The 26,253-nt window shown below is 38.8% G+C and overlaps 2 protein-coding genes across 5 annotated transcripts; both read right to left on the minus strand.

Moving 5' to 3' along the window:
- Positions 1-920: 920 nt before the first annotated feature.
- LOC110892339 lies at positions 921-1,364 on the minus strand. Its single transcript, XM_022139509.1, has one exon. It carries the CDS (start codon positions 1,362-1,364, stop codon positions 921-923), a length of 444 nt encoding a protein of 147 aa, XP_021995201.1.
- Positions 1,365-24,370: 23,006 nt separating this feature from the next.
- LOC110904157 (queuine tRNA-ribosyltransferase catalytic subunit 1-like) lies at positions 24,371-25,972 on the minus strand. 4 transcript variants are annotated; one of them, XR_004872779.1, is made up of 5 exons: positions 25,780-25,972; positions 25,529-25,654; positions 25,273-25,366; positions 24,886-25,136; positions 24,371-24,581 (listed from the first exon to the last, which is right to left on the minus strand). XR_004872779.1 is itself a non-coding variant. In XM_035980041.1 (5 exons), the coding sequence occupies exons 1-5, from the start codon at positions 25,810-25,812 to the stop codon at positions 24,969-24,971; spliced, it is 276 nt and encodes a 91-aa protein (XP_035835934.1). In that variant the 5' UTR covers positions 25,813-25,972; the 3' UTR covers positions 24,803-24,968. The 4 variants fall into 4 exon arrangements, 3 of the variants coding, with proteins under 3 accessions (XP_035835934.1, XP_022005681.1, XP_035835933.1); XM_035980041.1 differs by lacking the exon at positions 24,371-24,581 and having other exon boundaries at positions 24,803-24,979; positions 25,125-25,136; XM_022149989.2 differs by lacking the exon at positions 24,371-24,581 and having other exon boundaries at positions 24,803-25,136.
- Between the last annotated feature and the right edge of the window lie 281 nt (positions 25,973-26,253).

The following is a 26,253-nucleotide window of genomic DNA, read 5'->3' on the forward strand; positions in this document are numbered from 1 at the left end:
GCTACTTATAGGGTCTGGGGAGTGTGGGATGTAGACAGACCTTGCCTCTATCACTAGGGATAGAGTGATTGCTTCCAGAGAGACCATAGGCTCCAAAACGAACAACATACCTACACACCAAGTCAAAGAATATAGAAACAAGAAGTCACCCATACCAAGAAAGTGATCAGAGTGACACAATATAATGTAAATCATGCATAATAGCATACAACATCATTTGGACATAAACACAAGAAGGTAATCACTGGAAAAGTCACTTAAAGAATAAGAAAAACCTACGTCCCTAAAATACACCTAATACCGTATTGCAATATCCTCTAGAAGTCCTTAAACTTAATCCTACACATCCACGAATCCTTAACTTGGACCATGTCCTCAGAAAGATGCAACTCTAGTAAATCATGTCTAATCTGATCATCCCATGTCAGTTTGGGTCTCCCTGTGCCTCTACTCCCCTCCACGGTAAGAGTTTCCACTACTCTAACTGGTGCCGTCGTTTGCCTCCACTTCACATGCCCAAACCATCTCAATCTCCCTTCCTTAATCTTATCCGATATACTAGCCACTCCTAATTTTCCCCTAAAAACCTCATCTCTTATCCGATCTAACCTCGTGTGTCCACACATCCACCTCAACATCCTCATCTCTTCTACATCCATCTTGCGCGCTTGTGTCTTCTTGATAGCCCAACATTTTGTTCCATATAGCATAGCGGGCCTAACTGCTACCTTGTAAAATTTCCCGTTTAGTTAAGTTGGGAACCTCCTATCGCACAATACCCCACTGGCTGCCCTCCATCTACACCAGCCAGCCTGTATGCGATGGGTTACATCACTATCTATCTCACCATCTCTTTGTACAAACGACACCAAATACTTAAATCTAGTTGCCCGCGGGACCAATTGATCTTCAACGGTGATTTAGGTGTCATCGTCATCGGCTACACCACTGAAATCACAGTGTAGATACTCAGTCTTAGATTGACTAATCCTTAGGCCCTTGCCCTCGAGAGCTACTCGCCACTCCTCTACCCTTACGTTCAGGCACTGTTTAGTCTCCACAATCAACACAATATCGTCTACAAAAAGCACGCACCACGGAACTGTCTCCTGAATCAACTTGGACAACTCGTCCAAGACAACCACAAGAAGAAAAGGGCTCAACGTAGACCACTGGTGGAGTCCCACCTCCACAGGAAAGAAGTTTGTATCCCCTACAGGCGCGCGGACACCAGTTTCCGTTCTATCATATGTATCCTTAATTATGTCTACATACTTCCCATGTAGCCCTCGACCCTCCAAACTATCCCAAATCAGTTGGCGTGCGACAACGTCATATGCGTTTTCCAGGTCAATAAACACCATATGTAGATCATGCTTCTTCACTCTATATTTTTTCATCAACCTCCTTAGAATATGTATCGCTTCTGTAGTTGACCTCTGTATGGCCCTTTCGATAATTTAATAATTTTTATAATGTATATAGTGCATTCACGTGTCGATTTCAAATACATTAATATAACGACATTTACATAAGTTCCATAACCTTCAAACCAGGTTTACAAAATTTTAGAACATTTTATTTTACTAACACATACTTAACTTGCAAAGCATTAGTTCAATATTTACAAGGTTGGACAAAACAACTCCAAAGAGTTTAGTAACAAAAGTCGTGATTTAGTTGCGGAAGCTTCAATTATGTGTGTATTCGATTCTTTCATTTGCTTGATCGCCATCCATCTATTTAATATAGATACATACAATCAAAACACCCAAAATGTTTAGTTTATGATAGTTAAGACATGGTTGGATGAATTCATATGGTCAAAACACACAACCGCAACTATTTAAGCGAATTTATTCTCGTCGCGTGCCGCGACGGGAGGGACTGTTTGGTGTCGTGCGACAAGACAAGGGTCGCGGGCCGGGATGATGATACCGGTATGTGTCGCGTGACACGAGCAAGCAGTTTCGACAGAAAGATTGTTTCAAAAACCTGCACATTCCCAGCTCAACTAAACTTTTCGAAAACCATCATAACTTGTCCATTATTGATCCGAATTAGGTCTCGTGTCTTCCTACGTGATAGTAATTCGATCCTCTACAACATAGAATCAAAATCCCATATCATGACTTACAAGTTCTTAACTTTATGCAATCGTAAATCATAATTATTCACAATTTGTTTGACCTGTTCAGAACTATGAACCATAACTTGATTCATGACTTCAAAACTTCTATAAAAACAATACACATCATCATATTTATATTTACGGCATATTATATGTAAGTTTATGTGTCGTTATCAAAGTGCATGTCACCTATTTGAAACATTTAACGTATTTAGCGACATCCATCGCCTCAACTCGCCAAAAGTTCATTACTTTGATGATTTTGACCCATTTGGTTTCGTTAACGAAATCCATCGCCTTATTACAACCAAACATGTATTATTCGAGTCATTTTCACCCGTTCAACATTTAAGTGGAATCCACCACTTTTACACTAGTATTTTATCGCAAATTTCTAGTTATTCTTGTTTGGCTAATACCAACAAAATCCTCCATTTTAGTAATAACCGAACATCATAACGATGTAAATATTATTCAAGCAACTAAACTTAAAATACTAACGAGATTTTACGAAGCGTATAGTCGCGTACCTTTCAAAGCTTTCCTTTTAAGCAGTTATCCGTTCCGCCTTGCCCACTCGATGATCCACCCAAATTGCCTACAAAATTTAATTCGAATATATCGCTTAAAACTCATGTTTCAATATTAGACATACCATACTTTTAGTTAATCAATTAAGTGATTACTTCATATTTTTCAAATATTTCGATTCACTTAGACATTTTGTCAAACACCTTAAAGGCAATATTATAATACTAACATGATTATGTTCATGCTTAAAAAGTTAACCATATGAAATCATCATTTGCATAATCATATGTTAAGTATGAATGAAACAACACCAAAATTTGCATCATAATATTCAATTAACATCAAGTATCACAAAGATTCAAGTATTTATCACAAAACCCATATAACACCTATATGATAAACATTGAAACTAATAGGTTATGACATGAATTGATCAAATTATTGTCAAAGACTTGTTCCTAGACTTGTATTCATCCTAATTTAACCATAACATCGATCAATTCTCCATTAATTTCTGTTATAAGAATCATTCATGACAATTCAAAACATCACCAAATATAAGAATTTAACATACCTTGTGATCTATTAACTTGTGTGATCACAATTCTAGCTTGTAATTGATTTCAAATTCGATTCCTCCTTTGATTTCGAGAGAAATTTATGATTCTAGGGTTTTCAAGAGAATCTCTTTTGGTTCCTGTGGTTTTGATCGACTGAACACACACGTAGGTGTGTTTTTTATGTTTATTTCATGTTTTAAAAACATGAGTTTCGATTAAGTACATTTTAGTCCCTCTAGTTTCTAATTTTTATAAAATGGTTAAAATCCTTTGATTCCCCATCTTTTATAACATGATTTTAACTAGGTTAGTTATTCCTAGTTTTAAATCTTACTATTTTATTTTCGATATATATATTTATACATGTATTCCCGCATATATAATTTAGTATTTTAGGGGTGTTACAAGTCAACCCCCCTTAAAGAGGATTTCGTCCTCGTAATCATAATACGTACCAAATAAGGAAGGGTATAAGCGTCTCATTTCTTCTTCGGACTCCCAAGTGGTGTCTGATCCCTTCCGATATTCCCATTTGACTTTAACTTGATTGATTTCTTTGTTTTTTAAGCTTTTAACCTTTCGATCAAGAATTGCGATAGGCTTTACCACATAATTAAGTTTATCGTCAACTTTAATGTCGCCATAGCTTATATAAGCTGTTTCATCAGCTAAGCACTTTCGCAAATGTGAAACATGAAAAGTGATGTGTATACTACTCAACTCTTCTGGTAGTTCAAGTCGGTATGCGACCTTACCCACACGTTCCAAAATTTTGAATGGGCCAATAAATCTTGGACTCAATTTCCCCCTTTTTCAGAATCAGATGACCCCTTTCCATGGAGATACTTTGAGCATAACCATATCACCAACCTGAAACTCGATTGGTCTTCGTCTTTTATCCGCGTAAGATTTTTGTCGATCTTGGGTAGCTTTTAAATGAGCCCGGATCACTTCAATCTTTTCATTGGTGATTCTGACTACGTCTTTGTGGGCTAATTCGCATGGACCCACTTCGGTTCGGCATTTTCTGCCAAAAGCATTTCGTATGGAGCCATTCCATTACTGGAATGATAGCTGTTGTTATATGAAAACTCAACTAGTGGTAGATAGTCATCCAGTTACCGCCAGAATCGATAATACATGCTTGTAGCATATCTTCGAGCGTTCGAATAGTTCTTTCGCTCTGCCCATCAGTCTGCAGATGATATGCGGTACTTATGAACAACTTAGTACCCATCTGCTCTTGGAAATCGCGCCAAAATTTTGAAGTGAGCCTTATATCTCTATCCGATACGATAGACACCGGCACTCCATGGCGAGATATAATTTCATTCGTATATACTTCCGACATCTTCTCGGAAGTGTATGTCTCGCGAATAGGAATAAAATGAGCATTCTTGGTCAATCTATTAACTACTACCCATATGGCATCAAATCCACGTGTTGTTCTTGGTAGTTTAGTTAACAAATCCATAGTGATCCCATTTCCATACCAGAATGTCTAACGACTGAAGTTTACCGTAAGGCTTCTGGTGCTCTGCTTTTCTTGTAAACAAGTTAAGCATTTTTCTACATACTTAATGGTATCTCGCTTCATTCCGGGCCACCAATAATTTTTTTTGAAATCTTGGTACATTTTGGTAGCTCCCGGATGAATAGAATAGTGGGACTAGTGGGCTTCATCAAGAAGAAGAGTTTTAACATTACACGTGTTTGGAACCCAGATTCGATCGAAACGGGTTTTCAATCCATTACTACTATCTTTCATGTCTTTTAGCTTGCCCACAATTCTTTCCTTTTTCAGTTTCTCTTCTTTTACAGCTTCAATTTGTGACTCTTTGATTCATTCAAGTAAACCCGAGGTCACTATTAACTGCATTAACTACACCCGAATGGGTGAATATTCTTCTTTCCTACTTAGTGCATTTGCAACTATGTTGGCTTTTCCGGGATGATAATGAATTTCACAATCATAATCTTTCACCGTCTATAACCAACGTCTTTGTCTCATATTCAACTTTTTTTTTAACAAAGAAGTACTTGAGACTTTTATGGACAGTGAAAATACCAACTTGTAAGGCCCTTTCGACAATTTAATAATTTTTATAATGTATATAGTGCATTCACATGCCGTTTTCAAAAACATTAATATAACGACATTTACATAAGTTCCATAACCTTAAAACCAAGTTTACAAAATTTTAGAACATTATATTTTACTAATACATACTTAACTTGCAAAGCATTAGTTCAATATTTACAAGGTTGGACAAAACAACTCCAAAGAGTTTAGTAACAAAAGTCGTGATTTAGTTGCGAAAGCTTCAATTATGTGTGTATTCGGTTCTTTCATTTGCTTGATCGTCATCCGTCTATTTAATATAGTTACATACAATCCAACCACCCAAAATGGTTAGTTTATGATAGTTAAGACTTGGTTGGATGAATTCATGTGGTCAAAACACACAACAACAACAATTTCAGCAAAGTTAATCCCATCGCATTCCGCGACGAGAAGGGCTGTTTGGTGTCGCGCGACGCGACATGGGTCGTGGGACGCGACGGCGATACCGGTATGTGTCGCGTGACGCGAGCAAGCAGTTTCGGCAGAAAGATTGTTTCAAAACCCCTCACATTCCCAGCTCAACTAAACTTTACGAAAAGCATCATAACTTGTCTGTTATTGATCCGAATTAGGTCCCGTTTCTTCCTACGTGATAGGTAATTCGATCCTCTACAACATAGAATCAAAATCCAACATCATGATTTACAAGTTTTTAACTTTATGCAATCGGAAATCATAAATATTCACAATTTGTTTGACCCGTTTAGAACTATGAACCATAACTTGATTCATGACTTCAAAACTTCTATAAAAACAATATACGTCATCATATTTGCTAATTCCAGGATCCGGCGAGTTTGACAGAGCTTCGGTCCCGAAACGACGTGTTCGGTGCGTTTGTTACGACTAAGAAAGGAGTAGAAGATAGATCCGACACCGAGCAATCACTTACAATTTAGTCTCTATTGATTATTCAACTTTACAACACCACGACACCAGTTGGACAGCATTTCCCCTCTGGGAACCAAAAGGTTGTCCAAATGGGAACCCCATGTCCCTATTTATAGACAACTACATATGTGTCCATCCGATCGGATTGCCATCCGGCCGGATGGTCATTCATCCGGATGGACCTTTACATTATCAAAACCGTGTCCAACTAATCCTACTCTATACAATATTCAACACACGCTCTCTCTAACTATTCGCACAGTGGCAAACGTACGAAATATGCACCAACAATATTTATATTTACGGCACATTATATGTAAGTTTATGTGTCGTTATCAAAGTGCATATCACCTATTTGAAACATTTAACGTATTTAGCGACATCCATCGCCTCAACTCGCCAAAGTTCATTACTTTGATGATTTTGACCCATTTGGTTTCATTAACGAAATCCATCGCCTTATTACAACCAAACATGTATTATTCAAGTCATTTTGATTCGTTCAACTTTTAAGTGGGATCCACCACTTTTACACTAGTACTTTATCGCAAATTTCTAATTATTCTTGTTCGGCTAATACAAATGAAATCCTCCATTTATTAATAACCGAACATCATAACGATGTAAATATTATTCAAGCAACTAAACATAAAATACTAGACTTGTATTCATTCTAATTTAACCATAACATCAATCAATTCTCAACTAATTTCCGTTACAAGAAACCATGTCAAATCAAAACATCACCAAATATAAGAATTTAACATACCTTCTGATATATTAACTTATGTGATCACAATTCTACATTGGAATCGATTTCAAATTCGATTCCTCCTTTGATTTTGAGAGAAATTGATGATTCTAGGGTTTTTGTGAGAAGCTCTTTTGGTTCCTGTGGTTTTGATCGACTGAACACGCACACGTAGGTGTGTTTTTTTTTGTGTTTATCTCATGTTTTAAAAACATGAGTTTCAATTAAGTATATTTCAGTCCCTTTAGTTTCTAATTTTTATAAAATGGTAAAAATCCTTTGATTCCCCATCTGTTATAACATGATTTAACTAGGTTAGTTATTCTTAGTTTTAAATCTTACTATTTTATTTTCGATATATATATTTATACATGTATTCCCGTATATATAATTTAATATTTTTAGGGGTGTTACAACCTCCCTTTCAAGAATACAAATTGGTTTACTAAAACCTGAGTTTCTCTTCTAATTCTAGTTTCGATTACCCTTTCCCAGAGCTTCATAGTGTGACTTAGCAGTTTGATTCCTCTGTAGTTCCCACAACATTATGCGTCTCCTTTATTCTTGTATAAAGTCACCACGACGCTACTCCTCCACTGATCTGGTATTTTTCCAGTCTTGGAAATACGATTTAACAAAAGTGTTGACCATCTGACTCCTTCTTCCCCTAAACACTTCCACACGTCAATCGGTATGTTGTCCAAACCCACTGCCTTGCCTCTTCTCATTTTCCTAAGTGCCATCCTCACCTCTTCATGTGTGGTCCTCCTGCAGTAGCAATTATTTTGTTGTCGCTTTTGAGTCCTGGGATTGTTGATATCTTGTTGGTATGCCCTACCATCGTTGAAAAGATTATGGAAGTAGGTTTGTCATCTCAACTTAATGTCATGTGCCTTGACTAAAACACGTCCATCATCTCCTTTGATAAACTTTACTACTCCTAGATCTTGTCTTCTTCGCTCCCTAGCTTTGGAAATCTTAAACATATCATGCTCCCCCTCTTTCCTTTCCAAATGTTCATACATTTGTTTATAGGTTGTGTTTTTTGCCTCGGTCCCGCCTTTTTCGCTTCCCCTTTTGCCTTCTTGTATATCTCCCTTACCCTCAGCCACTCCTCCCCTTCTGTGCACCTCAAAGGTCTCTAAAACTTTGTTGCTTATCCTTTATTTTGGTATGCACGTCTTCATTCCACCACCAGGACTCCTGATGCCCACTAGTCTTTCCTGTTGTGACCCCTAGCGTCTCATTCGCTACTGTAGTGATCGTAGTCGCCATAGCCTCCCACATACGGTTTGCGTCGTCACCTAGTTGCATCGATGTTATCGAGTTCTAAAAGTGACAATAGAATTAAGATAAACTGATTTCATTTCATAGATTATTCATGCCGCGTGGCTTTTTGTGGAGTCTTTTATTAGATTTAGATATATGAACTTCTTAGCTATAGTGATTTTTGTTGTTTTTTAATTTTTGTCTTCTGTGAATTTTATTTAATCTTTCCTTTTTCTTTTCTATTTTTGGTTTTTCATTTTTAAGTTTAAATCAAACCTCGTGTTATACATGTAACAAAATGAACCGTCTAATACTAACCAAACAACATGAGTACCGAAATTGATATTCGTTTTTATGGTTTCGATTGATGTAAACACATTTGATATTTTTTTCGTCGTATCATTATTTTTTTTTTGTTTTCCTTTCGGTAAGTGTCGGTATCTTAATAATCGGACTAATATCAAACAAATTCCTGCTATTAATGGTATTTTTCTGTTGCGTCTACATTTCCATTAAAGATTGGGTCGCCTCGCCGCAGAGCATGGATTTAACCCACTAATTTAATATAATAAGTAAATAAGCACGAAATAATGTTACTGTATATAGAGCTGAGATCTAGAACAAACATCTTTTAACATTCAAATGGCACAACTCCCATTGACCATAAGCTTGACATTAGAACACAGTCGAATCTTGCAAGTTTATTAATGAGCCTACCTCAGCATAGAAAACCTGAAATGATATAGGCTCAAGCTCTATCAATATAAACAAGTTGCGGTTTCATACATAGGTGATTATTAGACATAGGTGAAATATTTTGAAAATTAGTTTGGTTATGACGTAAGTAAATAAATAAAAAAAAAGTTGGGTGAATGCATTCTCATTGGCTATATGATGTGGGTTCACGGTCCTTGCCACATCACCCTAACAGCGCCGCAACACCGATTCCAGGACGTTGTGGTGGTGGTGGTGGGGGGGGGGGTATGGGTGGGTTTGCCAGCCAAATAACGAGCGCTAAAGGTACGACATACGGGAGGTGGCATATACCCATCACCAATCAGATTTCTTTTATATTACTTTCTTTTTTATATAGTTAAAGGATGCTTTATTACACATCGTCAATGTTAGGGGGGAGGGGCACCACTGTTGTCCTAAAACTTACATAGTGCTAAGGTGCCATGATAAAGCCCCCTAGATCATATAGCCTTATTCCTAGTCATACACTGAGTATTTGGTTTGATTGATTTTATCTCTAAATGTCTTTGTAAAAACATGTTCCAAGTTTTATGCACCTGTTTAAGTACATGTTCTTTTTTTTAAACTCCCATTTATTTGAGGCATCCATTCATTTAGACCGTCTGTAATGGTTAATGCCTCCTTAAGGCATTTTTCACCACATCAGCATCATAACGTTCATTTAAAAATGTGTAATGTCTAATGCGCTTTCAATCACTACTTTCTATTTTGTTTTCTCTTCATTTGTCGTTAACCTAGAAATGTCAGTTCTCTTTATGCCCTTATAATGCCCAGGGGTTGGTTTTAACGGTGTTATCAAGCCACTTCACACTGTATAATGCCCTATTATGCATGTTTTAATATCATAGATGGGATATGTTCATGAGTAGGGGTGCAAACGAGTCGAGCGGCTTGCGAGCGACTTGAGATCGGATCGAGAAAAAACTCGAAACGAGCCGAGCCTTCTCGAACCCAAGCCAAGCCGTATCGAACCCGAGCCGAGCTTGAGCGTAAGACAAAGCTCGTTTGTTATCGAGCCAGAGCTCAAGCCTCACATGTGAAGCTTGTTAGGCTCGTCGAGCCTTATCTAGCCTTAGTGTAGACGACCCAAGCTTATTTAAACTTGTTTACCAACCGACCTCGAACCTAAAAATAAGCTTATTTAGTAATGGAGCCCGAGCCCGAGTTTCACTTATCGAGCTCGCGAGCCTAAAAGTCTATTATTTATATTATTTTTATTTAATATACTAATTAATAGATAATAAACGAGCCGAGCTCTCATAAGTTAATCGAGCTCGAGCCTGGTCGAGCTCGGGCTCGGCCGACTCGTTTGCACCCTATTCAGGACAACCTAAAAAATTGTATAAATAAAAATATAATTAAACTAAACATACATGAGGCAAGAAAAGTAATTTAAAATTAATGGACTTAAGAATAAATGCTCCAACAAAATAATATAAAAATGGAAAGCGTTGGTGGTGGTTTGACTTGTACCTTGATAATCAGTTGCACTTTGTGGCGGCGGCTGAGACAGATAAGGTGACGGAAACGGCGGCATATAGGATTTGGTAGTGATAGAAAGGGAGAATCGATAGGGGTGTGGTGGATTGGGTTTAGGAGTAATCAGGGGCTGACCCAATTCTTTAGCAGCCATTGCACAACGACTCAAGTGCGTATTTGTGGTGTATTTTGTTTTTTTTTGGTTTTATATCAAGGATACCCCTAACCAACCCAAACTTGTAGAATAAGGGAGCCCGATTGAAACAGTGGCCCGAGCAGTTGCCCAAAATATTAATAATGTGATTGAAATTGTGGCCCAATTAGTTAGGTATTTGTTTTACTTTATTTATTTATTGTTATTCTTTTATATTGTATGATTGCACGGTAAACCTCTTTTTTTTACATACCCTTGATTTAGTGGCTAGTTCCGCCACTGGAGTGATAGAGAGGGAAAATGGCGGGGAGGGAGATGGCCGAGGGTTTTGGCAGATGTTGATTAGGGTTTGTAGAGAAAATAGAATGTTAAATTAAAATCGGGTATGGATCGGATGGGTGGGTTAGATTCGTGGGGGAGAAGAGTTGATGTATTAGAAAAATGCCACGTGGATTTTTGTGGAGTCTTTTATTAGATTTAGATTTATGAACTTCTTAGCTATAGTGATTTTTGTCGTTTTTTTTAATTTTTGTCCTTTGTGAATTTTTTAATCTTTCCTTTTTCTTTTCTATTTTTGGTTTTTTATTTTCTTTTTTAAGTTTCAATCAAACTTGGGGTTATACATGTAACAAAATAAATGGTCTAATACTGACCAAACAACGTTAGTACTGAAATTGATATTGGTTTTTATTGTTTCGATTCATGTGAACACATCGCGGTATTTTTAGGTCGTATCATGACTTTTTTTTTGTTTTTCTTTCAGCATGTGTCGGTATCTTAATGAACCAGACCCATATCAAACAAATTCCTACTATTAACGTTATTTTTTCTGTTGCGTCTACATTTCCATTAAAAACTGGGTCGCCTCGTTGCATAGCGCGGATTTAACCCACTAATTTAATATAATAAGTAAATAAGCATGAAATAATGTTACTATATATAGAGCAGAGATCTAGAACAAGCATCTTTCAACATGCAAATGGTACAACTCCCATTGACCATAAGCTTGACATTTGAACACTGTCGGTCTTGCAAGTTTATTAATGAGCGTACCTCAGCATAGAAAACCTGAAATAATATAGGCTCAAGCTCTATCAAAATCAACAAGTTGCGGTTTCATACATAGGTGATTATTAGACATAGGTGAAATATTTTCAAAATTAGTTTCGTTATGACCTAAGTAAATAAATAAAAAAAGTTGCGTGAATGCATTCTCATTGGCTATATGATGTGGGTTCTCGGTCCTTGCCACATCACCCTAACAACGCCGCAACACCGATTCTAGTACGTTGTGGTGGTGGTGGGGGGGGGGGTATGGGTGGCTTTGCCAGCCAAATAACTAAAAGTTTAGGTTCTGGGAAATTCTCTGATGATAATTATTGATGAAGAGAACCCCTTTTTATAGGGAACAATACAAGCTAACCCTAATATGTAAATACGGAAAAGATACACCTAAATAATACAAAGGCTATCTCTAACAAATATACAATATTCATCTAAATAATAATAATAATAATAATAATAATAATAATAATAATAATAATAATAATAATAATAATAATAATAATAATAATAATATATCCGCTAAGACTCCCCCGCAGTTTGAACGGGTGAAGGTCCAACGCTCAAACTGGATCTGAATGACTGAACAACTGCTTAGCGAGCCCCTTTGTGAAGATATCCGCATACTGAAGAGCAGATGGAACATGCAGTACCCGAATGTGTCCGATTCGAACCTTCTCACGGACGAAATGAATGTCAATCTCGACATGTTTTGTACGTTGATGTTGCACAGGATTATCCGAGAGATAGACAGCCGACACATTGTCATAATATACGATGGAGGCCTTTCGTAAGGGTGTATGCAGCTCAAGCAATAAGTTGCATAGCCAAGTGGCTTCCGCAACTGCGTTAGCAACCCCACGGTACTCAGCTTCAGCACTCGAACGTGAAACAATAGGTTGCCGTTTCGAAGACCAAGATAATAAATTATTGCCCAAAAACACACAATAGCCACTAGTAGAACGTCTCGAATCAGGACAACCCCCCCAATCAGCATCTAAGTAAGCAACTAAGTCATGTCTCCTTGATTTAACAATACGAATCCCGTAGGCAAGCGTACCCTGTATATACCGTATAATGTGCTTCATGAAAGCATAATGGGGTTCCCGTGGGTCATGCATGAAAAAGCAAACCTGTTGGACAGCGTAGGAAATATCTGGACGACTCAGGTACTGTAAGGCCCCCACAAGGCTGCGATACAAAGTGGGATCTGCTACAGGGGGACCGTCAGAGGCACTGAGTTTGGACGAGAGGTCCACAGGTGTGTGACAGGGTTTGCAAGCAGTCATATTGGCACGCCCAATGATTTCCTTTGCATACTGATGCTATGATAAAAAGAGACCGGTAGGCAGTTGATCAACTTTGATGCCAAGAAAATGATGAAGACGTCCTAAGTCGGTCATAGCAAACTCTCGTGAGAGAGTGCCAATGATATCTTGAAGCAAAGTGTCATTAGAAGCTGTTAACACAATATCGTCAACATATAGCAATAAATAAGCAATATTGGCAGGATCCCGCTGATAAACAAATAAAGAGTGGTCACATGCACTGCTTTTAAACCCTTGTGAAGTGATAAAAGTTGAAAACCGTGTATACCATGCTCGTGACGCCTGTTTAAGACCATACAAGGACTTTTTAAGGCGACATGCAAACTGGGGATGCTGTTGATCAACGAAGCCCGGGGGCTGGTGCATGTAGACTGTTTCATTCAGATGTCCGTGTAAGAAAGCATTTTTGACATCCAGCTGATGAATCGGCCAATTCCTGGTGACTGCTAAAGATAAAACAATCCTGATAGTCGCTGGTTTAACAGCCGGACTAAACGTGTCCTCACAATCAATCCCCACAGTCTGAGAATTCTCGTTGACACCCAAATGGGCCTTATAGCATTCCAAAGAACCATCAGACCGAAATTTATGTCGAAATAGCCACATGCAACGTATTACGGGGCGGTCAGTCGGTCTGGGAATGAGTTCCCAAGTATCATTATCTTGTAAAGCAGTAAATTCGGTCCTCATAGCACTCAACCAATTAAAATCACCAAAGGCCTTGGCATAGGTTTTGGGGACCAGTGAGATGGTATTGGGAGTGAGATGGATAGAAATGGATGTGGAACGTGATTTGGACCGGGTAGTCATTGGATGTTGATTAATAGGAGGTGGGTCGGATTGGTGTGAGGCTGTGGGTTGTGTGGGTGGAATTTGGGCCGTGGTGGGTGGGATGGAAGAAGTAGGAGGAGGCCGAGGGCGACGACTGTAAGTGATGAGATAGGGAGTGGTAGGTGAAGGCCGAGTGGTAGGTGAAGAAGGGATGAATGAGAAACCGGGAGGGGGTGAGTCATCGAGAAAATGATAAGTGGCAGGCGTTTGTGGGATGGTATAGGGAAAGGTAGTTTCGTCAAAAGTAACATGACGGGAAATATAGACTTTACCAGTGGTAGGGTCGAAGCACCGGTATCCTCAGAAGTCCGGAAGTTAACCAAGGAAAATGCAACGGATGGCTCTAGGGTAAAGCTTATGGGGTTGGGTGGCGGAAGTGTTGGGGTAGCAAGCACACCCAAAAACGCGTAAATGCTCGTAATCGGGGTGACGAAGATAGAAGGCGAAGGTAGGTGTGTAGAAATTTAATCTTTTGGTGGGTAATATGTTATGGAGGTATGCGGCGGTGTGAAGGGCTTCGACCCAAAAAATGGGGGGTAGGCTTGCGTGGATTAGGAGGGCGCGTATGATGTCGTTTAGATGACGAAGCATACGTTTGGCCCTTCCATTTTGAGAAGAGGTTTGGGGGCAAGTGAAGCGAAATAATTGGCCACGGTGGGTGGCAAAGCTTTTAAAGGCATGATTATCGAATTCACCCCCAAGGTCACTTTGAAAAGTTTTTATTTTACATTGAAATTGTGTAAGAATTAGCGTATGAAATTTAGCAAAGGTAGTAAAGGCCTCGGATTTAAATTTAAGTGGGTAGACCCAAACGAAGTGGGAGAAATTGTCAACGAGCACCATGTAATATTTGTAACCGGTTTTGCTCGTGACTGGGGAGGTCCATAAATCACAGTGTACTATGTCAAAAGGTGCAAAAGTAAAGAATTTGATACTGAGAAGGGTAACGGTTTACTATTTAAAAGTTGACATGAATTGCAAACATTAGACAAATTATTTTTATTACACGAAAAATTGAAAGTACGACGTAATAAATCTAAAACTTGATTCCCGGGGTGGCCGAGACGCTCGTGCCAAGGTAGTGTTGGAGTTGAAAGAAAGCATGCTTGCGGAGGTAGTTGAGGTGGAGTGAAAGGATAGAGGTCCCCGGTACTGTTGTGTCTTGAAAGTGTCCATTTATTGTAGAGATCCTTCAAAGAAAAACCAAACGGGTCAAATTCAATAGACACATTATTATCACGAGTGAAACGTCGTACAGAAATAAGATTTCTAATGATATGAGGGCTGTGAAGGATATCGGGTAAAATGTATGTTCGATTGAGTAAAGAGCGGAAGCCAGTGCCCGTGCTTTTAATTGGAATACAAGTACCATTACCGACCATTATTGACCTGCGTACAGGACATGAACTGGGAAGAATTATTTTACCTGGATCACGTGCCGAATGGGAGCCTGCTCCAGTATCCATTAAGTATCCATTATGACTTTAGTCCAGGAGTTGTTCGGGTTCATTTGCATATTGGAAAAGGCTGCACTTAGATCTGATGGGCTCAGGGCATCATACCTATATTGTTGCGGCCCAAACTGAGGGGAAGAGTACTGGCCCGGAGCAGCAAAGTGGGCTGGAGAATTAGTAGGGGCTGACTGATTAAAGGCAAAACCATTAGTGGGCCGCCAATTGTTTTGGGTTGGGTAGGGGCAGGGGGTGTAGTCCACCAGGCCCAATTGGGGTACTATGAGTTGTATGCTGAAGGATTCCCTGCTGTCCAGAATGAGCGGCCATAGCCAGCCCCACCACCCTGGTTGTCCCGGCGACCACCGCCGCATCTGCCACGTCCGCGACCTCTTCCCCTTGATTGGTTGCTGGTAGTAGACTCGTTGGGGTGATCAGAAGTGGTTGTGAGAGCCTGCTGTGGTGAGGAGTTGCTGCTGGAGTTCGCTGCTACCATAACAGAGGAAGTGTTGCCTTTTTGTGCTTCAATGCGAATGGCCTCATCTTGAAGGAGAGAAATAGCAAGATCCCAGTCGGCTTCCTTGTTATTGATAAAGGAGACGATGGTGTTGTACTCAGCAGGAAGACCGCGAACCAGTTGTAAGCCTAATCGTGCATTGGTGACGGGGTGATCGACATCTGCAAGTTGAGTGGCGAGGTTCTGCAGTTGTTGACAGTAATCATCCATGGATGCGCAAGCTGAGAGGGACAGATTGCAGAATCGAGTTTCGAGTGCCGCTGCTCGGGCTTTCTTATTGCTGAGGTAAATCTTTTCAAGTTTATCCCAAGCCTGTTTAGCTGAAGTTGTATTGGGCAGGATCCGAGGCAGGATGTTGTCCGAAACAGTGCTTAGTATCCACTGCAGGACAAGGGCATCAAGTTCTTTCCATTGAGCGTTAGAAGGGTCGGCCTTAGGTGGAGGATCAGTGTCGTCAATGTGATCGGCAACCTTGTACGCAACAACGTGAAGCTCGAACAACTGTACCCACGAGGAGTAAGTCACCGTGGTCCCGTCCAAGGTGCGAATCTTGGACTGGATATTTGTAACTGAGTAAGCTGGGTGTGGGGCGTTTGGTTTGGTGGCGGCAGCAGAGGAATCAAGTTTATCACCCATGGCTGAGAAGAAAACAGGTGATCAGGGTTAAGGCTGTAAGAAGAGGGGCTGCCGATAGGGTTAAGGCTGTGGGAAGAGAGTCGAAACCCTAGGATCAAGAGAAAAAAAATGGTTAAGGCTGTGATACCATAAAAGTTTAGGTTCTGGGAAATTTTCTGATGATAATTATTGATGAAGAGAACCCCTTTTTATAGGGAACAATACAAGCTAACCCTAAGATGTAAATACGGAAAAGATACACCTAAATAATACAAAGGCTATCTCTAACAAATATACAATATTCATCTAAATAATAATAATAATAATAATAATAATAATAATAATAATAATAATAATAATAATAATAATAATAATAATAAATATATCCGCTAAGAATAACGAGCGCTAAAGGTATAACATGAGGGAGGTGGCATATACCCATCACCAATCAGATTTCTTTTATTTTAATTTCTTTTTTATATAGTTAAAGGATGCTGTATTACACATCGTCAATTGTTGTCCTAAAACTTACATAGTGCTGATGTGCCGTGATAAAGCCCCTAAATCATATAGCTTTATTGCTAGTCATACACTTAGTATTTGGTTTGATTGATTTTGTCTCTAAACGTCCTTGTAAAAACATGTTCCAAATTTTATGCACCCGTTTAAGTACATGTTCTATTTTTAAAATCCCATTTATTAGGGGCATCCATTCATTAAGACCGTCTGTAATGGTTAATGCCTCTTTAAGACATTTTTCACCACATCAGCATCATAACGCTCATTTAAAAAAATGTGTAATGTGTAATGCCCTTTCAATCATTACTTTCTATTTTGTAGACAATCCCGAGCCCGAGTTTCACTTATCGAGCTCGCTCGCGAGCCTAAAAAGTGTATAATTTATATTATCTTTATTTGATATAATAATTAACAGATAATAAACGAGCCGATCTCGAGCCGGGCTCAAGCTTGATAAATTACAAACGGACCAAGCTCGAGCTTTGAAAACAAAGCTCGAATCGAGCCGAGCTCGAGCCCAGGCTCGACTCGACTCGTTTGCACCCCTATTCAGTGTTGGCCCGAGCTGGATCTTGATCTCTAAATTAGCGTGATTAACAAATGAACTTGAATAACTTGATAATAATCGAATGAATGTATACAAATCGAATTGAGAGTGTGTGTGAGTTACAAATGAATCTACATGTCCCTATTTATAGTTTTCTATGGGTACGAGTGAATGGTTGCGTCTCTTCGTGAAAGGACACGTCTCTTGGATATGTGGTTGTGATTGAATCATGAAGAGGTGTGATGAATCTAGTCCACTCGATCCAATAGTTGCGTATTTTCCTTCTTGTTGCCTTGTACCGATTCGAAGTGTTGAGAGGGGGGAGACACACCCTTTCGCAAAGGGTGGTAGTTTCCAACTTCCACTTTGTCAACTTTGGCCCTTGAAGTTTATAACCGCTATATGATATCTATTTTCTAACTATCTAACTATGTATGGGATGTTAAGAGATTAACCGGTTTCATTCACCCCCTTAATCTCGAACATCCATGAGTTGCTTCAAATCTTGAATTCCGAGCAGTTCCCTCATTGTAGCAAACTTGATCCTTGCTAGTGCCTTTGTTAGTATATCTGCTCGTTGTAGTTCTCCACTTGTGTGTTCCACTGAGATATCTTCGTTTTCCACACATTCTCGTATGAAGTGATAGCGTGTGTCAATGTGCTTGCTTCTTCCGTGAAAGACTGGATTTCTCATGAGTGCTATTGCTGAGACATTATCTACTCTGAGTGTTATCTTTTCTTCCTTCCAGCCTGTGATTTCACTTAACAATCTTTTAAGCCATAGTGCTTGACATGCTGCTGCAGTGGCTGCCATGAATTCTGATTCGCATGATGATAGTGCCACTGTTTGTTGCTTCTGTGTACACCAGGTTATAGGTGATTCTCCAAAGTAGAATACCAGACCAGTTGTTCCTTTTCCTTTGTCTGTATTAACTCCAAAACTATTGTCGCTATAACCTGTGATCTTACATCCTCCTTGTCGTTTGTAGATGATTCCATGCTCTTTAGTTCCTTTGATGTAACGTAGTATTTGTTTTACTGCTTTCAGGTATTGTTCCTTCGGTTCTTGCATGAATCTACTAAGTAGACTGACTGGGTAACAGAGATCTGGTCTTGTATGCAATAAGTACCTGAGAGAACCTATCAGGCTTCTGTAATGTGTTGCATCTACTAGATCTCCTTCTTCAGTCTTTGTTAATTGAGTTCCTGGAGTCATGGGAGTCTTTGTGTCATTGCAGGATAACATATCAGCGTCTTTGAGTATCTTATTGATATATCCTGTCTGCTTGATGCCTATCTCACCCCCTGCTTGAATTACTTCTATTCCCAGATAGTATGCTAGCAATCCTAGATCGCTCATATCGAATTTGTTCTTCATCTGAGATTTGAAGATGTCTATTTCTTTCTTTGATGTTCCAGTGACTATCAAGTCATCAACATAGACTCCAACTATTAGCGTAGAGGCTTCACTCGTCCTTGTATAGATTGCGTTTTCTAAAGTACACTTCTTGAAGTTAAGTGACTTTAGGGTGTGATCTAACTTCGTGTTCCAAGCTCTTGGTGCTTGTCTCAATCCATACAGTGCTTTTGATAGTCTGTAAACCTTTCCTTCATTTCCTGGCTTTACAAATCCTTCAGGTTGTGATACATAGACTTCCTCCTTGAGGTCTCCGTGCAAGAATGCTGATTTCACATCTAGATGATGTACCTCCCAACCTTGGTATGCTGCTAAAGCCAACATTAGTCGTACTGTTTCCATACGTGCTACTGGTGCAAAGACTTCGTCAAAGTCTATTCCGTGTTGCTGTACATATCCTTTTGCAACTAGCCTTGCTTTGTGTCTGACAATGTTTCCGTTTGCATCTTTCTTTGTCTTGACTACCCACTTTAAACCTATTGCCTTGTGACCACTTGGTAATTCCGTCAAATTCCAAGTGTTATTCTTGTTTATTGAATCTAACTCAGCCTTCATTGCTTCAACCCACTTTCTGTCACTAGATGCTTCCTTGTAATTCCTTGGTTCTTCTTCAGCGAGTAATAATTCATGTGGATCTAGTTGAATTTCTTCTGTTTCTTCATACAGTTCTTCGAGACTTTTCAGTCTTACTGGAGTGTCGCTAATACTCTCTGTTGTACTTTCAGAGGTAGATGGACCTCTACTTGATAAACTGCTTGAGCTTCCTGCTGAGTTCTGATTGTTTGATTGTGCTGGTGGGGTTACATAGGAGTCTGGTTCTTCTGTCTGATCTACTCCTGAATCATCATGTTGTGGCCCGCTACTGCCTGGACTACTTGGTTCATTTTCTTCTAACTCTGGTGGTATGTCATCTTCTTGAATGACAAAGTTTGTCCATTCGGGATTCCCTGAATCTACCGTTTCCATATAACTATTCCAGTTCCATGGTTGACCTTCCATGAACTTTACATCTCTACTGACACATATCTTGTTCTTTGCTGGATCATATAATCTGTATGCTTTTGATCCTTCTTCTATTCCAAGATAAACCATAGGTGCACTTCTATCATCTAACTTCTTTTGTTGAAGTGGTAGTACCTTGGCGTAAGCAGTGCAGCCAAAAACCTTTAAGTGTTCTAGATTTGGCTTCCTTCCTTTCAATGCTTCATATGGTGTCTTATTCACCAGGGCTTTTGTTGGAACCCTGTTTAGTACGTATATCGTGTGTCGTATTGCTTCACCCCAAAAGTTTTGTGGCATGCTCATTGCCCTTAGCATACTGCGAGTAGTTGATAACATCGTCCTGTTTGCCTTTCTACTACTCCATTTTGCTGTGGGGAATATGGTGCTGTAAGCTGTCTTGCTATGCCGTTGGTTTTGCAATACTTGTTGAATTCATCCGATGTGAATTCACCTCCTCTATCCGTTCTTAGCATCTTTAACTTGGTCTGCGCTTCCTTTTCCACCTTTTCTTTGAACTCTTTAAACGTTTTGAATGCTTGATCCTTGGAAGTTAGTAAATATGCCCACATGTAGCGAGTACAGTCGTCTACAAGAAAGAATATATACTTCCTCCCAGCATGTGTTGGTGGAGTTATAGGACCACACAAATCTCCATAAACTAAGTCCAGAGGTTTTAAAGATCTGAACTTTGCCTGATTTGGAAATGGTGCCCTACTATGTTTTCCTAATAAGCATGCGTCACAGACTTGACTAGCATGACTTATTTGGGGAACTCCATGTACCAAGTTCTTACGAGTCATTTCTTTAATAGCATCAAAGTGTAAATGGCCTAATCTTGCGTGCCATAACCATGATATGTCTTCGGTTTTTGATAGTTGGCAGATTGGTTTTCCAGTCTTCAGCTTGACTTTGTACAGCCTGTTCTTCAATCTCTTGGCTCGCATTAGTAGCTTTCTATTTCGATCTCGGATAGTAAGTAAATCTCCGTCCATAACCACTTTGCAACCGATTTCTGTAAGTTGTCCGAGGCTCAATATATTGCTTTTCAGACTTGGAATGTAGTATACTTGTGAAACGATCTTTTGTTCTTGGTTCAGACATTCCAGTAGTATTGAACCTTTGCCTTTAATTTCTACGTGTGACCCATCACCGAACCGTACTTGTCCTGTCACCGTTTCATCTAATTCTTTGAAGTGACTTCGCACTCCTGTCATGTGGTTGCTGGCCCCGTTGTGTAAGTACCATAGGTTTTCATTTTCTGAGGCGTAGCTTGTTGGTTTTATACGTTCCTAGTTTAGCAGAGCCCTTTCTTGAACATTTTCTTCTTGTATTGTCATTAGTAATACGGGTGCTTCGTCTTCCTCGACGAGGTTTGAATGTTCTTGTACTTCGTCTTTCTCAGAACAGTCCTTCTTGAAGTGTCCATACTTCTGACACCTAAAACATTGGATCATACTTAGGTCGGTTCTTGCAAACTTCCTCCAATTTCTAGAATTTCCGTTTCTAGGTCTAGATGTAGATCCTTCGTTTCTGGGACTTTGCCTGTTTCCGTTGTTTCGCCAATTTCCACGCGTCTGGTTAAATCTACCACGACCGAGGTTTCCAGATTGTCTTCCTCTGGTGTTATCCTGATGTGTGAACATAAGCCTATCTTGGCTTTCTCCTTGATTTCCTTTCTTTAACTTAATTCGCTTTTCATACGTCTTTAGTCTTCCGACTGCTTCTTCTAGCGTCATAGTTTCTAGATCGGAGTATTGTTCCATGGAGGCAACGATTTGAGTAAACTTATCCGGTACGCCATTTAGGAGTTTGCGTACTAGACTCGGTTGACTCAATGTCGTTCCTACTTCAGTTGCTCGGGTAACGATACTATTAATCTTTGCGGTAAATGAATCAACAGTGTCGTCATCCTTCATTTGCAACAATTCAAATTCTGACAGTAGCGTGTGCATACGCGCCTTTTGTACCCGATCAACACCAACGTGTCTAACCTTTAGATTATCCCAAATCTCTTTTGCAGTTTTACAACTTGCAACTTGCAATACAACGTCTTCTGGTATTGCTTGAAACAGATATGCAATTGCAGACTTATCTTTCTTAGTGTCTACCGTTGCATTCTCTGCCGGTTCAATCGTTTCCCACAAACCATTCGCTTCAAGAATCGTCTTGATACGAATAGCCCAAACCGTATAGTTTGTTGGTTTCAGAATCGGACACTGAAACTGGGAAAGAGAATTTCCTTCTTTCTGTATTATTATCGGACTTTGTCTGGATGTTCCTGACATATCTTCCTGCCGAATAATCTTCACTTCTAATAAACTTTCTTTTGGTTTCAATAGATTTCAACAACCCCGATTACCCGAATCGTGTAATAAACAACCGAAAATCAAACTAATTCGCACTAAAACCCCGGAATCAAAAACAAAACCTAGATTCCTAACCGTTCGGTTCGACCGACTTCCCTAGAACCGAAAATAAAAATTCCGAAATTGAACTTTGCGAATTTAAAACGAAAGTGAAACCTGATCGCGAATTCCCTGCGATGCCTTGCGATTCCCACGCCTAGAGCCTGATGCTCTGATACCAATTTGTTGGCCCGAACTGGATCTTGATCTCTAAATTAGCGTGAATAACAAATGAACTTGAATAACTTGATAATAATCGAATGAATGTATACAAATCGAATTGAGAGTGTGTGTGAGTTACAAATGAATCTACATGTCCCTATTTATAGTTTTCTATGGGTACGAGTGAATGGTTGCGTCTCTTCGTGAAAGGACACGTCTCTTGGATATGTGGTTGTGATTGAATCATGAAGAGGTGTGATGAATCTAGTCCACTCGATCCAATAGTTGCGTCTTTTCCTTCTTGTTGCCTTGTACCGATTCGAAGTGTTGAGAGGGAGGAGACACACCCTTTCGCAAAGGGTGGTAGTTTCCAACTTCCACTTTGTCAACTTTGACCCTTGAAGTTTATAACCGCTATATAATATCTACTAGGTTATAACCCGCGAACTTCGCGGGTAGAGAAATTTACTTTTTATTAATCGAACTATGTCAGAAACTTGTTTTATAATTATTTTGAATTGAAAGTTGTAGTTATTAGGGTTGCAAAGAAACTTGTTTTATAATTGTTTTAAGTTGAAAGTTGTAGTCATTAATTGAAAGTTGTGCACTAACGAACCAAACTAATAGTGACGGAATTCCCGTCAGGGAATCTCTTAATTATATACAATGAATGTGCTCTTTGACCAAAATTTTCATGAGCTTCTTGTCTTTTAACCATTTCGTCATGTATTGTTCTTCCGGCTTCCATCGTTTTTTTTTCTTTGCCAAATATCTCATATTGTTAACCATTTTAAGAATAAGAAATTTCAAGATCATCAAGCCTTTGGCGTGTTTCCTTTTTAGTCAAACTTTTTTTTTATTTTATCCATCTAACCGGTTACGTTGTAAGAGATAAAACACTACATCAATTGACAATTTCCGAAGTAAATAATTAGTCGAAGCTGAGACCAATATCATGGCCATCAACATGTCCATAAAAAAACCTATTTATAACATAGTGTAAACATGAGTGCCAAGAGTGTATATCCCATTTTGAATCCCTAGTATCAGAGCCTCCTAAATCATTTATTTAAGATCATTATTGTACAAAAAATTTGTTTGTAATAATAATAAATAACACATTAACTGTATTTAGAAAAAATAACTCAGTCATGGTTGTAGGTCAACCCAGGCAGATCCATTTCAACCCGCACTAATAAATAAGTGTTTTAACTTATTACCCAACCCGCATCGACCCACCAACTTGCTACGCTAGTATTTAGTTAAGTATTAAAAAAAATTAATGAATAAGTTCATCGCTTTAACTTTTAAAACAAAAAACTGAAAAAAACCCAAGCTTTCCTCAGACCATCGATTTAATTCTGAGCCGCAACCAACTACTCGCCTCAATCTTTCACTTTCTTCATGTGCTCTTTGCTCAGACCATGTATTAAAGCTTCTATATTATGGCCTTTATTAGAAGGTATAATTAAATATGTCTGCATTATCAATAGCACAGTAGAGTTGCTACATGAGTTTAAAAAGAAAACTATGCTGTTAATTTGAAAACTTTTATAATCATTAAAACTCAAATTAAGAACCTATAAATAGGCCACAATACAATAGTTGATACATTTATGAAGCTTGATAGAAGCCTTAGGAAACAACAACACTCGATTTCTCTATTGCTTAACAAAGGTGGTTTCGTATTGGTCAGAAGATAAACACGTTCGTTCGGACATGTCAACATTTCAGGTCAAAAAATTTAGTGTCTCGGAATGGTGTATTGTCTTCTCCGGCCCACCTATTCGGCACCCGTAAAACGATAAAACAATTGCCAACCACAAAAAAAACTTTTAAATAAAATTAATACTATTAATTACGGGAATTCCTATCAACTTTCATGCAACACGAAATAGTAAAGTACATGATACATCTCAGCATACAAACAATAATCCAAGTAGATAAATTACATCAGCGAAGCTCAGTAAAACCCTGAACCAAATGACATTGTCACATAACTTGTTTCCCCGACCTTCAAGAAAAAAACAATCTTCTTCCATTGTAGTTCTTATCTTTTGGCACAATCTAAGAGGAATCTATGAAATCAGATACGGACATTGATAACAATGAGTTACATTCAGATAAATTTAAGTGCCATATATTTCAGTTCAGGAAAATAGAAAGGAAAACATTTAAAAGTTGAGCAGCGCGTGCATAATCTTCCTTGTATCAGGTGAACTATATGTGAGAAGTTTATGAACGACATATGGGTATGAATCTTCAAAAGTATTCAAATTTGGATCTCTAGCCATTGACAATCCGATGAATTACAAAGATATATAAATATATTCTATACATGATTGGACATCCAGAAAATTATTAGATAAATGATTAGTATACCTTCAAAGGAAGCTAGAGATCGTATCAGAAAAGAATAATATGGTGGCATGAGGAAATTATACTTGAAGGCTATTGACCACACTTTACCCAGCACCTACAGAAGAAATTCTAAAGGTCAATAAATTTGTGAAGACCACCTAATTCATCTATAAGCTCAGAAGTCGGACGGAGTGCTAAATGATATGTATTTCCGAGTATAATTTGGCATCCAATATCCTCAAGTTGGTTGGTGGTCAAACCTTTTATTGTCCCTGTAGCCGTAAAAACATACTTCTGTTACAAATGATATATAAGATATGAACATGCAGTGTTTGTGTGTCTATGTGCCAGATTAATGATGCTCAAAATAGGAAACATATCACATGTACTGTAACTCAAAATTATGACCTTGTGTTCCAACGGGCATAAATAGTGGTGTCTCACAAACAAAGTGAGGGAGAGTTAGCCGGGCTGCACGAGCACGATTGAACCTCCCGAGAATCTAGCAAGAAAAATCAAAAACATGTTTTTAGTTAAAAAATTCCAACTGTAAAGTTATAATTGGCAAAAATACATGTGAAGTTTATAAATTGTTATGCAACCAATATCATTTGTTATCTTACATAAAAGTACAACCACCCTCATTTGTGACATTTTACAGTACCTGGCATGTGGTCTCTCCACCCTTCACAACCATAAATGAACAAAAAGAAAGAATTGCATCTAATTTTCGTTCTGTTTGGAAACAATCCAAAAACTTTTTGGCCTCAGATTCCGATTTAACATCCACCTGTCACAACGATGCCACAAAACTAAAATGTTTTCCGTAAAAAGTACTCATTTTTCTTCAACAATCCCACCCATAGCCAGGCTATTGATAGAGTCTGGGGAGGGTGGGATCTAGGCAAGTCGTACCTCTGTCACAGGGGATAAAGAGATTGCTTCCATTTAGACCCCTAGCTCCAAATCCATATTACAATAATCGTATTTCACCTTTAAAGAGCTGGTGAATGTCTGCAGTAAGTAGGTGCCTTGTAACGCTATATTTGAGCATATTATTGTTGAGTGTCCACCTTGCCATGTCTTCGTAATATCAACCATATTTAAAAAAGCTATGCATATTGAAAATAAATATTAGAACGGAAGTCATTTTTATCTCTACATATTTGACGGAATAAAAAAACATATTATGATTTGTACCAAGAAGCCAGTAGAATATGTTATCACCTGTTCTGGGGTGAGCTCAAAAGTTTTACCGCCAATAGTAAAGGCGATATTAGGCATGTTGGAAAGACTGTGGCAATCCACTGTAGATTCTCCCATAGCACTGGGTATTCGGTCACACAACTGCATTTAGATAAATGAAAACCTCAGACCCAATACTCCATA

This window comes from Helianthus annuus, chromosome 2 (assembly GCF_002127325.2).
Source record: "Helianthus annuus cultivar XRQ/B chromosome 2, HanXRQr2.0-SUNRISE, whole genome shotgun sequence".
NCBI classification, from domain to species: domain Eukaryota; kingdom Viridiplantae; phylum Streptophyta; class Magnoliopsida; order Asterales; family Asteraceae; genus Helianthus; species Helianthus annuus.

Coding starts and splice junctions, on each gene's coding strand:
- LOC110892339 (XM_022139509.1), bottom strand. CDS start 1,364: ATGGTGTTTATTGACCTGGAAAACGCATATGACGTTGTCGCACGCCAA.
- LOC110904157 (XM_022149989.2), bottom strand. CDS start 25,812: ATGGAAGCAATCTCTTTATCCCCTGTGACAGAG. Junction 25,655..25,779: donor CTTTATCCCCTGTGACAGAG/GTACGACTTGCC, acceptor TCGTTGTGACAG/GTGGATGTTAAATCGGAATC. Junction 25,367..25,528: donor GTGGAGAGACCACATGCCAG/GTACTGTAAAAT, acceptor TTTTCTTGCTAG/ATTCTCGGGAGGTTCAATCG.